The sequence below is a fragment of the Sinocyclocheilus rhinocerous genome, unplaced genomic scaffold, assembly GCF_001515625.1.
Source record: "Sinocyclocheilus rhinocerous isolate Xijiao unplaced genomic scaffold, SAMN03320098_v1.1 scaffold4554, whole genome shotgun sequence".
NCBI lineage: Eukaryota > Metazoa > Chordata > Actinopteri > Cypriniformes > Cyprinidae > Sinocyclocheilus > Sinocyclocheilus rhinocerous.
The window spans coordinates 53,023-67,466 of NW_015649631.1; the positions used below are offsets into that span (position 1 = coordinate 53,023).

General features: G+C 30.2%; 1 protein-coding gene across 7 annotated transcripts in view; it reads left to right on the forward strand.

The window, feature by feature from the left end:
• LOC107710932 (R3H domain-containing protein 1) overlaps positions 1 to 14,444 on the forward strand; it is a 46,464-nt gene that overhangs the window by 21,692 nt on the left and 10,328 nt on the right. For 4 of the 7 annotated variants that reach the window (XM_016515819.1, XM_016515818.1, XM_016515821.1 and 1 more), the window contains 12 exons: positions 4,995 to 5,124; positions 5,219 to 5,297; positions 5,657 to 5,716; positions 6,749 to 6,889; positions 6,968 to 7,076; positions 7,236 to 7,331; positions 8,429 to 8,457; positions 8,577 to 8,630; positions 8,733 to 8,950; positions 12,147 to 12,410; positions 12,576 to 12,736; positions 13,897 to 13,977. In XM_016515819.1, coding sequence (XP_016371305.1) covers positions 4,995 to 5,124; positions 5,219 to 5,297; positions 5,657 to 5,716; positions 6,749 to 6,889; positions 6,968 to 7,076; positions 7,236 to 7,331; positions 8,429 to 8,457; positions 8,577 to 8,630; positions 8,733 to 8,950; positions 12,147 to 12,410; positions 12,576 to 12,736; positions 13,897 to 13,977 — 1,422 coding nt within the window. The remainder of the gene's footprint in view (positions 1 to 4,994; positions 5,125 to 5,218; positions 5,298 to 5,656; positions 5,717 to 6,748; positions 6,890 to 6,967; positions 7,077 to 7,235; positions 7,332 to 8,428; positions 8,458 to 8,576; positions 8,631 to 8,732; positions 8,951 to 12,146; positions 12,411 to 12,575; positions 12,737 to 13,896; positions 13,978 to 14,444) is intronic. The other 3 variants (XM_016515820.1, XM_016515822.1, XM_016515823.1) reach the window with 3 other exon arrangements.

Genomic DNA, 14,444 nt, shown 5'->3' on the forward strand with positions numbered 1-14,444 from the left:
TTAACAAAGGCTACTCAACCAACTTGAACATTTGCAGGTACGAGTCCGACTAGCATGGAAATCATCATGTTAGCTAAAATTTAGTGTTTGTTAGTGATTTAAAATTCCATGATGTGCATGTCTGCAGTTGTAAGTTTTCTAGCGGAAAATGAGCTGGAAAATGTACAAATTAACACGAGAGTCCCCACACCACGGATCAGTCAATGAAATAAAGAAAGATCATAGCATTTCACATACATTTCGACATGTAGGCTTATTTTAAAATAGACTAATATGTATATGGTGTACATTTTTTTAATGTTGTGTATAAACTATATTTATTTTTACTTAAAATAAAAATAATAATAATACAAATAAAACTGTAATACTAAACTGTTTAGCCACTAGATGTCTGCATAGATGTCTTTTATATAAAAATATATATGGGCTGTAATATCTAGATGGTGAAACAAGACACGATTTTTAATAGTTTCAAATTGTTTTTACTATAGTTTTTATTAGTTTTAATTTTAAAGTCATAGTTAAATAAAAGCACTTATGTTTTGCTTTTTTTACTTTATTTACATATGTAACTTGAAGTAATCCAAAAGTAATCAGATTACATTACTTTTATATTGTGGTACTTGGATTACGTTACTGAATGTTTTTTTAATAAAGTAATCTGTAATTAAATTATATTTATATGATATATGTGTGTGTGTGTGTGTGTGTGTGAGAGAGAGAAAAAAGTATATATAAATACTATATAAATCTATAAAAAATAACTGATTGCCCTGGTGTAGATTTTTTTAAATAGATATGTATCTATATTTATCACTTTTTAAATAACTCTAAATTAATCTATAAAATTCTGTAATGTTCTATAATATCTAAAACCTACTATATTCATCGTATTTATTTATATATTTTATAATTTTATATTTATTTTAATTCTGTATTTTGTTCATATTTAATTATTTATAAAACACTAAATACATTTGTATAATATATAAAAAAATATATAATATAGTAATAAATTGTATTACTTTTATCTGTCTCTAGAATTGATTTATTACATTTATATTTTCACCATTTTTTATCTATATTATATTTTCACCATAAATGTATTTATATTTATTGATTTATAAACAACACTAAATGAATCTATAAAATTTCAAATCTATAATATTCATCATATTCAATGATATATTTTATAATTTTATATTATATTTATTTTATGTATTTATTTGTTTGTTTGTTTGTTTGTTTGTTTATAAAACACTAAATAAATGTAGTATAATATATCAAAATAATTAATATAATAAAGTAATAACTTGTATTTTTGTCTGTCTATATAATTGATTTATTACACTTAATAATCTATAAATATTTTTATATTCATTTATATATTTTCCTCATTTTTAGGTAACATGCATATATTTATTATCTATATCTCTTTATTTATCTATTTATTTACAACATTTAAAAAAAACTTTTTGTAGATTGTATATTTATCATATTTGTAAATGTTCATAATTATCATGTTTTTCAAAAGTAAAGCAAAGGTTGTTAATTTTTTTTCTTTTTTTAAATCATAATTAGCATTTGTGAAGAAAACAATACATTACATGTGCAGGCCATACTGGTTATTATTGCATTTTTAATTTTAATTTTTTTAATAAATATGCCAGTACTTGACTATATAATATTTGAGAGACAGGCAGCAGACAGTGTTGATGTCCTTTGAACAACCTTGCTTTTTAAATACGTTTTGTTATAAAAGAGAGACGATCGTCGTCTTTTCTCAATCGGAAGTCATGCAGTGTGAGAGCAGGTGAGGAAGAAAAGAACTCAAGGTCTTTGTGGACGAACCGTCTGAAAGACGAATAAACGTCCTTAATCAAGTGTACGTCCTTGAACGAGTGAACGAGACTTCCTCCCCGAGGAGAGAGGGTCTCTATTCATAGACATTTCTCATCTCTCTGTACCTTTCCCCCTTTCGCTCTTTCACAACCTTCTCATTCACGATCCGTCCATTCGTCTTCTCTCTCGCCGTCCCTCGTGTAGCATGACATTTTTGTCCTCATTCAGAAGCTCGACAGCTAATTCGGGCCGGTCTTTCTTCTTTAGAGGAGTGGAGAGAAAGCCAGAGACCGAAAAAAACAGCGGCTAACGAATTATAACGAACATAAAAGTTCGATGAAATGAAACCAATCATCGTTTACTACTAAGGGTCAGATTTACTAACGGCTTGCGCCAGCGCAAACCGTCTTTTGGCGTTAAAATAGTACTGATAGGATTTACTAAAGACGCGCAGTGAAGAATTAGTGCTAAAAAGGCGTAGACACAGTTATTTTTGCGCCTGAACTTATTTAATATGCATTTGTGGGAGTTTCCCTTTCAGACGCAAAATTTATGGGAGGAGATTATTCAAATGAATCACACAACGCGATTTACTAACGTTTGCGCTCGTCAAATTACTGGTATTTGCACTATAATTTAACGCCCCAAAAAACATGCCGCACCTGATGAGCATCGGCTCTGCTTATTTGCGACTACACTAATTTGCGCTGCGCTTGGTATATTGCGTTGGTCGATATGTAAATGAGATGTTGCGTCTGTGTTCTTTAATTTGCACGTTGTCAGTAAATCACTCGCAGAAGTTTCCACGCCCATCGCCGCTGTTTTGGAATTGCGCTCTTGCGCTAATTTGCCCTGTTTAGTAAATCTGGCCCTTAATCTATTTCAAACTTAAATGATTTGCCGCTCTTTTCACGTACATTCAGCATCAAAAATATGCTTTAAATAGCCATAAACATAGTAAATATGCGATATTCTGTGTCTTCTGAATTAGGCTTGCCGCGATAGACGGTGTTGACGGTGATGCTGGTGTTAAGCTGCAACACCGGTTACGTCACTTGCCCACCGCGTCACCAACCCCCAACCGGTGTTGTCACACCTCGATTAACCAGTGGGAAAATTTCCTCACCGTCACAACCCTATTCTAAATTTATACGATAATTTTTTATGATGCTTTTAGTCATTTTTGGAGCTCGGCAGCCCTGGTTCCCATTCACTTCCATTGTATGGAAAAGAGCAGCGTGAATGTTCATCTAAATGACTCCTTTTCTGTTTTACAGAAGTCAGTCAGTCAGAAGGTTTGGGATTTAAAAAATAGTGAATAAATGATGACAGAATTATATCTTTTGGGTGAACTATCTCTTTAAAGCCACTGCTGTTCATTTGGCTGCTCTGTGTTTGAAATAAAGCCGAGTTTTAGCATCAGAGTGAAGGATCATGGTGGGATCGAGTCCAAAGCTCACAGAAGGGCAGAATGATCTCATAACCTCCACAATCCTTCGTGTTTCTCCTCAAGGGAGTTTGTAAATCCCATTCATGAAATATAAATTCATGGGCAGTCGAAACGGCCAAATGCCCTCTAAACCTGAAAGCCGTGCACCTGAATGGAATATATTTACTATAATGAACTTTCTGCTTGTACTGTCACTGTACAAATTAGTTTTTGACTGTTTGGAGTCCAATTTAATACACTTTGCAATATGATTACGATGAGCATTATTTATGAAATATGAGCAAAATAAATTTGTGTAAATCGTTCACAAAGTATGAATGATTATCCATCAGTGGGTTTATTCTCAAAAAGAACCTGGGCAATATATAATCACTTTTTTAAAAATGTATTATTATTTATTTTATTTTTTTTACATTTTAATGAAGTTTTTGTATTTGAACAAAGGATTGATTGATTTGATATTGGTTTATCTTTTTCCCCCGTTTTTTTATTGTAAAAATAAAACTTTATTGTAATATTTGGCCAAAAATCAGTTGATAAAGCAGTCTACTATAATCTAAGACTGAATCAATTAATTGATTATTATTATTATTACTATTATTATTATTATATGAAATTTGGTTTAGCTTTTTTCCCCATTTTTGTGACATTTGGCCAAATATCAGTTGATGTATCAGCCTATCACTAATATAAAACTAAAAAATATATATTATTATTATTATTGCTGCTGTTGTTGTTTTTAGAATTTGTTTATTATCAGAATGTATTATTATTTTTATTGTTGATGTTGGAATTATCAGAATTTATTATTATTATTATTATTATTATTATATGGTTTCGATTTTTTTCCCCCTTTGTGACATTTTGCCAAATATCATTTGATATATAAGCCTGTCACTAATATCAAACTGAAACGATTAGTATTATTGTTGTAATTTGTTGTTATTATTATTATTATTATTATTGTTGAAATGTATTATTATTATTATTATGTCCTTAGCTAAAATATCAGTTAGTTTGACCTTTCACTAATCTAAAGCTAAAAATATTAATTTAATTATTGATTTGATTAATGGGTGAGTTTAATAAGGGAATAAGTAAGTTAAATAAGTTGTTTTATTACCAATATTATTGTCTGATATATTGGTTTATTACTAATGTGTATAAAGGAAAAATCTTTTAAAAAAAAATTATGTCCAGTACATTGATCAATTACAAATCTAAAATTCAAACTAGGATTTTTTTTTTCTCCTTGATATTTTGCAGAGCGTTGTGGAACATTTAGTAATTTAGCTTTAACAGTTTTTATTTGATAGTTTTGGGTTTATATTGAACTTCTTTTGTTCTTTGTTGTGATTATGTGAGAAAAGGCTAGTCTTTATTACTTGAGATGATTACAAAGTCTTCTGCTAATTCTCTTCGCAAACTATTTTAATCAAGCTCCTCTGATTAGCTGCAGCTAAGGGAAAGAGATCATAATTAGCTTTAAATTACCTTTCTCACTTCATAATGACAAAAAAGAGCCATTGTTTGTCTTCTAATCATCAAAAAAAGTCTCGTTTTTGGCGACTGGGGAAATATATAAACGTTCTTAATGCTTCCTGAATGTGTGATTATATAAAATACATCTTGTATTAATGAAACAACTCTTTGCACTTTTATTATTTCTAAATGTGTTCTATTATTGGTTTGTTTTTAACAGGAAAAGATTCATATCGAGCTCAGTCAGTCTTTCGAAAAAGACGAAACGTCCATCAAAAATGAGGACAGTGAGAAAATCTCAGAAAAGCCAGAGAAAACAGACCCACTGTCCAGGAAGACGCTCTCAAGAGGTGTGTGTGTGTGTTTGGCAGACGAGGTGTTTCTCACAGGCCAGATGGATGCAACAGAATGTGTGTGATGAATCTCTCTCCATCTCTCTCTCAGATCCCAGTCAGGACTACACAGACTCCACAGGAGTAAACCTCCACGAGTTTCTGGTCAACACGCTGAAGAACAACCCCCGGTGTGTGAAAATCCCCCCGCCGTCACACGAGCGCCACCGCTACTTCCTGCCGCTTCATTGAGCTCCTTCCAAAAATCCTTTTTAAAACGTGCACTTGCATCACATTAAATAGGGACATATTCATTTTATTTCTTTCCTAAATTTTTTGGGACCATTATATACTTAAAAAAAAATTTATATTGATAATATGTTTATTAATGATTCTTTTTCAAAAGTATAAGAGGAATGCTGTTTTGCACATATTCTCGGGTGTTAATGTGGGGCTTGTAGGCAGATATTTGAATATTCTGGCTCTTGTGCGCTGGATTCTCATCAGGTTGATGAGCTGTGATAAATGCTAATGAACGCTGTTCTTACAGGGACAGAATGATGCTGCTGAAACTCGAGCAAGATATTCTGGACTTCATTAGTAACATCGAGTAAGTAACAGTTTAAATTTACATAATTTATTTTCATGTTTAATTTCTATATGTATATATGTGTACATATACATACATGCACATATATATATATATATATATATATTAAATCGTTTATTTGGATATATTTGAATGTATATTATGTTTGAAAAGTAATTAAGTTCATGTGTCATTTTATGTATGTACATGTACATGTATGTACATATATAAGATGTGTGTGTCTAATAACATGCATATATATATATATATATATCATTATATAACATTATAACAACATTCATTATAACATGTATAACATTATATTATACATAACATTATTATTTTACATATTATTGGATTTTTTGTTTTAGATTGATATATCAGCAGCCAGGCTGATTATTAAAAATGGCATATTTCAATATTTGTCCATTGAGATTTTCATTAAATATGGTTTGTAGAATGAATGTAGAGAATTGTATGTAAAATATGAATTCATTTTATTTGAGCAATATAATAATACAATTGTATTTATATATCAATAAATCATTCTTTACACCCTGCTTAAGATATTGGGTATTAATGTACATAAATATATATTTATATATATATATATAAAATATAAAATATTTTATTTTATAAATATTTTTATTATATTATCATCTTTAAATGAGTTTTTATGTAGGTAAATAATTTAGATTTCTTAAACACACATTAGCCTGTGATTTATACATTTTATTGTTTGTTTGTTTTTTGTTGTTTCATGCACATCAGTTTTGGCTTGATATATTAGCCAGGCTGGTTATTTAAAAAAACATAAATAAATAAGAATTTTATGTAAAATATGAAAATCATTTTAATGATTTAAAAACTGTTATTTTATGTCCGCATTAAATTTCTCTTTACACACTGCTTTATAGATTTCAGCCACTGAAAAAAACCTTGGGTTTATAATGCACCTTTATAATATATAAATGTTTATATTATATAATCATATTTAAATGAACATATTAATGTAGATAACTCAACATTTTGATTTATTTATTCTTGTCACAGAAGTCAGAAGAGGAAGTTCCCCCCGATGACGTCATACCACAGGATGCTGCTTCACAGGGTGGCGGCGTATTTTGGGCTGGACCATAATGTCGATCAGACCGGGAAATCAGTCATTATCAACAAAACCAGCAATACTAGAATGTACGTGTGGATGTCAACTAACCTTGGTTGTCACAGACTACAACACTTTTTAATGTAACACTGTTTATTCACTTGCAGACCAGATCAGAAGTTTTCTGAACACATAAAAGATGATAAAACGGATGATTTCCAAAAGCGCTACATCTTAAAGAGAGATAACTCCAGCCTGGACCAGGATGACGGCAGGGTGAGAAATATATGCTAACATTCACGAAGCTAAAAAATGTCGTACTTATAAATTCTCCTTGAAATAATCCAACAACCAACAATTAAATGTAATATGTGTAATAATTGGCGCAATACAGCAGTCAGGAAGATCAAGTGTGTGTGTGTGTATGTGTTTTAGCTGCGGATGCGTCTCAAGGACGACAGACGGAGTAAATCGATAGAGGAGCGAGAGGAGGAGTACCAGCGCGCCAGAGACAGGATCTTCGCCCAAGACGTGCGTCTCCACATCTTAATATAAACCTGTTATTTACTAATGACATTTGTTATTAGTGTTTGTTTTTACTAGAATAAGTAATAAATAACACTAATAATGAATATGTAATATTTGTTTATAAAATAATGTAGAATGTTCATTATTAAAAGAAACCACTACTTTGTGTTATAAATGTTTATAGTAGTTAATTTAAGCATAATTAGTAAACTGTTTAATTCATTACACTTTTTACAATTGTAATTTTACATTGCAATAGTTTAAATAAAGCTAGAAATTTTCATCTTCTGGTTCAAAAGTAGCAATTTTATTCACAATATTTTTTTGTGAATATTATATGTGAATATGAATGTAATGCATATAACTGTAATGTATTTATTAGAATAAACCACAACTTTGTTTTATAAATGCTTATATGTTTACTAGTAGTTAATTAGAGCATTATAATAAATGGTTTAGTGTGTTACAATTTTTTATGTAGTTTAGATAAAGCTAAAAAAAATGGTTCTGTTTCAAACGTAGCATTTCTTTATTCACAATATTTTTTAAGTTTATAAAATATATATATATTTTGTTAAATATATAAATAAATTAGTAAATTTAATAAATGTAACTAGAATGTTTATTATTAGAATAGACCACACATATGTTTTTTTATGTTTATAATTTATAATAGTTATTTTGAGCATAATTAATAATTGATTTAGTTCACTACATTTTTTTTTTGCCGTATAGATAAAGCTAGAAAATGTCATGTTATGTTTCGAAAGTACCATTTTTATTCACAATTATTGTATTCACAAAAGTAGCATTTATTTATTCACAATATTTTTCAAGTAGCCTATATATAAATATAATTTAATCAACTTATTATATATAACTAAAATATTTATTATCAGAATAAATATTTTATAATGTATAATAGTTAATTGAATTGAAATGATAAATGTTTTCGTTCATTACAATTTTGCTTCAATATTAAGCTAGAAATTTTCATGTATATGTTTCAAGATAGATAGATAGATGCTTTTTATGTATATTATTGTATTTTCCCTTTTTTTGTTATTTATTTTTTTAAATGTGTCTATTTTCATCTGCAGGGACAAGAACATTTCCCATTTGATAAAAGGTACAAAAAAAATGACATAGCATTGCTAGCAAATTATATGTGAGAGCTTCTTTGTTTTCTTGTTTGTCTGTTGTCTTATGGATCTTATGATCTAATTATAATGTTTAAATTCCCTCTAGAGTTCAAGAGGACGTGACTTTCATTAACACTCAGCAAAGACGACAGATATTCAGGTAGTTTTTTGTGTGCTTTGTTTGTAGAAATGTAGCATTTTAAGAAACAGTGGTTTAGCGCTTTTTACTAAACAGTAGCTCTATTTTGTTTGTTTTGTTCAGATTGAGAGACGGGCACTCGGGAAACAGTCGTCAGAGCAGCTCCGAGAACGAGCTGAAGTATTCGGACCCTCGGCCCTGGAGCAGCACAGATTCAGACAGCTCCCACGGGAACCTGAAGCCCGCCATGACCAAAGCCAACAGCTTCAGCGGCATCAGCCTGCTGGTCCGAGGAGACAGTACAGCCAGCAGCAGGAGCACCGGGAAACTGTCCAAAACCAGTAAATAACTCGCCCTCTTTCACCTGGAGACTTCGTAGAGATGCACGATAGACAGATTTTGAGTGGCACCAGCGATGGATGTGTTTTAGATTATAAATCGATCCTGTTTTCTGCGTCAACATGAAATCGAAATGAAGCCAGTTTGCTTCCTTAATCGTTCTTAGAGTAATTGCAAAATCTTTCATTAAAATAGAATAATTGTTCCTGCCTCTGAAACGAATTTCTGTTTCTGCTGACATCATCAAGGCCCTATGTTTAAGCCACGCCCATTCAACTTTCTGTCATATTGAAATTTATCAAACATTAATATTTGGCCATTTTGAGAATTTAATTTCTCATAGTTCTAAGAAATGAAGTCAGAATTGCGAGATATAAACTCAAAATTGTGAGAAAGTCTAAAGACTTTTTTCTCGCAATTGCGAGTTTATATCTCGCAATTCTGACCTTTTTTTTCTCAGAATTGTGAGATATAAACTCGCAAATGCGAGTTATAAAGTCCAGTTTTGACGGGGGGAAAAGACTGTTCTCAGCGAGTTTATATCTCTCAATTCTGACTTAACTCACAATTGCATCTTATAAAGTCAGAATTGCGAGAAATAAACTTAATTCTGAGAAATAAAGTCAGAATTGCATGATATAAACTCGCAATTGTAATTCTGACTTTATTACGAGTTTATATCTCGCAATTCTGAGAATAAAAGTCAGAATTGCGAGCTTGTATCACAATTCTGAGAAAAAAAGAATTGTGATAAATAGAATTGAGATAAAAAGTCACAATTTCCTTTTTTTATTTTTCTATTCAGTGGCGGAAACGGGCTTCTATATAATATTCCTCTTTAGTTATTAAAAAAAAAAGTTTGTCTTGATAATCTTTCAGTGACATAATAATTGTTTTTGACTCTGAAATAACATACGTTTCTGCTGACATCATCAAGGCCCTATTTTTAAGCCCCTCCCCTTCAACTTCCTGTCACACAAATATATTTTAATTTTTGACCATTTTGAGATTGTATAATGGTTAAAGTACTTTTTTTCCAAAAAAGAAAAAACAACTTTGCATTTATGCTGACATCATCAAGGCCTTATGTTTAAGCCCCTCCCCTTCAACTTCCAGTCATATTGAAACCCTATTCACCATCAAGTTTAAATCTTGATGTATAAAATTAACTACCTAAAGTAATATTTTTTACGCTGAACATTGTTTCGCTTTGAATATGTTACATTACAGAATCAAATAGTTCGCAAATATTAGTTTTGCCTTGATTTTAAAATAGTGTTCTGTAAATAGTGTTGATTTAAAAATGAATGTTGGCGCTAGAGCTCCAGTATCCAGTCCGTTTAAATTCTGCCATTTATACGTTTATTTAAAGTAATTTTCAGCCTAATCAGATGGTTTAAAGTTAAAATTGAAAATAAAACATTTTAATATTCGTCCATACTGGTTATAGTCCCTGATATATCGTGCATCCCTACATGTCTGTGGTTTTTAAATAAAGCTAATATAATTTTTACAGACTGCAGTTCATGTTGGAATTACTGTCATTGTTTATAAAGCAAAAAGTTTCCAACTTCCAAATTCGACAGTGATGTAAACCGTTTTGTCTGTTTAGAAATTTGCGGGTAATTGCAATATGAAGTAAGAAGAAGTAATTAAGACATTTTTTGAGATCTTTTCTAGTTTGTCTTAAGTGTCCAGATGCTATGCTCATCATTTTGTTCTTTTGAAGACCTTTTTCTTTTCTTTTCATCATTTCGTGTTCTTGCTTTAAGCAGCTGTGCATTGAGAATGTGCATGTGTGTGGCGGGAAGCATCTCTTTGCCCTCTTTTCACCCATTTCATGTCCATCGAGTAACATCTAAGAGAACACATTGATATTCAGAGCTGTCTGCTCTCCGGCTTCATTGGTTATTTATGCTCTGGCATTTAGAAGCTCAAGGAGTCGACACCAATATATATTTATCATTTTTAATATTTAATGACGCTCCTCTTCAGTTCAGCAACCGCTGGATCGTTCCTCCTGCCCTGTTACATTTGAACAGCCCTCCAAATGATTGCAAATGGTGTTATGTTGATATCCAGTGGTTTCATCAGGATTATTATTTTTTTTTTTTTGGTTGCTTTAAGATATAAACAGATAAGAAATAATGTATGTATTTTTTTTATTATTAATTTTTTTTAATTAGTAACTTTTCATTTTATTTTATTATTTTATTTTGATTATTTCATATCAATATTTTGTTCAATTTTATTTTTAATCAGATTATTTTAAATAAGATTTTTTTTTTAAGAAATGCCTTTCAGTCTAATCAGACTTTGTAAAAATATTAATTAATAAATAGTAAATAAAACACAGTTATTAATATTAATTATTAATGAAATATTAATAATAACATTAATAATAAAACTAATTAATAAATAATTAGTTTAATAATTCTGTTATGTTGTTATCCAGTGGTTTCATCAGGATTTTTTTTTTGTTGCTTCAAAATATAAACATCAGATAAGAAATTGTGAATTTATTTTATTTTATTATTTACTTTTAAATAAAATGTAATTAGTAACTTTTGTTAATTTATTATTATTATTATTTATTTACTAACAAAAAAAATCATGTGTAATTTATTATTATTTAATATTTTTATTATATATAATTTTTTATTTAATTACTAATAAAAAGTACTTTATGTGGTTAACAGGCATATCAGTATTTTGTTAAATTTTATTTTTAATTAGATTATTTTAAATACAATTTTTTTTAGAAATACTTTTCAGTCCGATCAATAAGATTTGAAGTAGTTTTCAGCGATATTCTGAATAAATCCATAAAAAATAAGAAAAAAATTTAAGTATACAAAATAATAAATAAACCAAATATTAATATTAATTAAAAAAGCAATAGGTTTAAATAAATAAAAGTATTAGTATTTATTAATTGAAAAGTAATAAAGATTTAATCAAATTAATAATAAAACTAGTTGATCATTTACTAATTCTGATTATTGAAAAGAATATCTAGAAGAACCATCATCGGATTTGTCTTTTTTGGGGCTGAACCACCCTGCATGGTTCTTTTTCCTTCCTTATGACATCATTTCCTGTCATTTAGTTTTGGCCCCGCCCATCAACCCCTCTTCATTCATCCTCCATACCTTGTATATGCCAGTAAAAGCTCTTTCGTTCTTCGCCCTCCTTCAGGTTCAGACTCTTCTAGTAGCGTAGGTTCCTCTTCCGGGTCGCTCTCTCGGCCGGCTCAGCTGCCGCTCCCCGAGCCCGTTCTGCCCCAGCCCGGTCGGGGCTTCACCGTGGCCCCCGCGGCCCCTCTACCGGCCCCTCTACCGGCCCCGGCGTCTCAGAGCACGACTACTAATGCTAACATTAATACTAACGCTAGCTTCTACATCGTTCCTCTGGACAACAGCGCCATCCCGCCGGGCAGCGTGCTGCTCAATCCACAGACAGGTTGGTATCATCTGACCGACTCTTACCTCAAAGGATGGAGGTTACGCTGCGTCAGTTTTTATTCGCGAAACTAACTTTTCGTACTAATTCATTGTTGCGCAAATGAAATCGAGTTCAATGCTGATTTGGTTTTCTGACTGTTTGTTTGGTTTTTGTCTTCTACAGGTCAGCCTTTTGTTAACCCCGATGGCAGTCCAGTGATCTACAACCCCACTATGACATCACAGCAGGGGCGGGGCCAGCAGCCCATGATTCTACACCCGCCCCCTCCTCCGCCTCTGCCTCCTCCCCCTCAACCTCAGCCAGCCAATCACCTTCTAGCACAGGTCAGGAAAAACTAATGTTTTTTCAAAAATGTTTAGCTTTTCTTATTATTTGGGAGTTTTTATATTGAAATAATTATTTTCATTATTTTAGTTTACTTTTTTTTTAATTAATTTTTACAATGTTTTAACTTGCTCTCTTTTTATTTCTTTAATATTTTTACATTTTAATAATTTAGTTTCACTTTTAGTGTAATTAAATTTTAATACATTTTCATTAATGTGTCGTCTTGTGTTTAATGTGTTTTCAAGTATTTTATATTAAATAAAAATCAAATAATTAAAATGAATAAAATGTTTTTTGTTGAATTTGTCTTATTTTTAATATGTAATGTATTTAGTTTAGTTACTTTTTTATTTTTATTTTTAATTTAAATTATGTTTATTAGTTGTCATTTTTTAATTTAGCTGAATATATCTTATTATTTGTAATGTGTTTATCTAATTTTTTTTTTCATTTTTATATTAAATTGTTTTATTTAATTTTGTTAAGTTTTTCTTTTTTAGGTGAATTTATCTTATTTTTAACATGTTTATATTTAAATTTATTGCATTTAATCAAATTGCTTTTTGTTTTTTATATTTAAAAATATATTATAATACAGTATTTTATTTTCTATCGGTATCTATATTTATATCTATATATTTTAATCATAATTGTATTCAATTTACCTATTTTTAATTCAATTGAATTTGTCTGATTTTTACAAACAATATATATTTTTTTACATGAATTTACAATTTAGTTAACCTTTTCTTTTATGATTCATGATATTTAATTTTTAGAATTTAATCATCTTTGAATAGCTACAGTCAAAGCAATATTTAAAATATTAGTTATCATATTGGTTATTGGCTATAACAGTATACCTGATGGCTGTCAGTATCTCTCCGTTTCAACAGTTATGCTTAAAAATACAACAACACAAAAAAATGTGATTCGTTATTCTCATTTATCCTTTGCTGTTTATACTGTATACATTTGAAGTGTTGGTCATCATATCGATTATCTGTCATAACATAAAAATATTTGTAAGTTTAGTTGAGTTTTTTCCCCCTACATTTTTACGTATGGCGCTAGTGAAATTGTTAGTTGTCTTCAGTGGTTAATATGTGTTTCTCTGCCGGGTTCTCACTGTGTTTCTCTTCTCTCTCCTCTGCAGTCGTCTGCTCAGCCTGTGCAGTTTGCTGCGGTCTCTTGTCCTCCTCTTCTGCCTGGTGCTTTCACTCAACAGTACACTGTGGTACTTCTCTCCTCCTTCACTATCTCTCCATCATAACGCCGCTCCTTCTGTAAACGTCTCTTCTCTCTTTCTCCCTCGATTCATTAAAGAGGCCATACCATGGAAAGACTTTTTCTTGTTCTTTTGAAATAAGTTCAGTCTACGATACATACATACCATTATATTCACAACTCTTAAACATTTATTTATTTAGTTGTTTAGAATGTACTTGTTCTTTTGAATTAAAAGTTCAATGTAAGATACATGCGTACCATAATATTCACTGTTCTTAAAGTTTTAATACTTTTTATTTATCATTTTATTCATTATGATTTTATTTTTCTTGTTCTTTTGAAATAAGTTAAATATATGGTACATACATACCATAATCATCACAACTTTTAAACTTTTTTAAAATGTATTTATATTTTATTTATAATTTTATTCTTGTTTTATATTTTTATATTTTCTTGTTCTTTCGGGGGGGG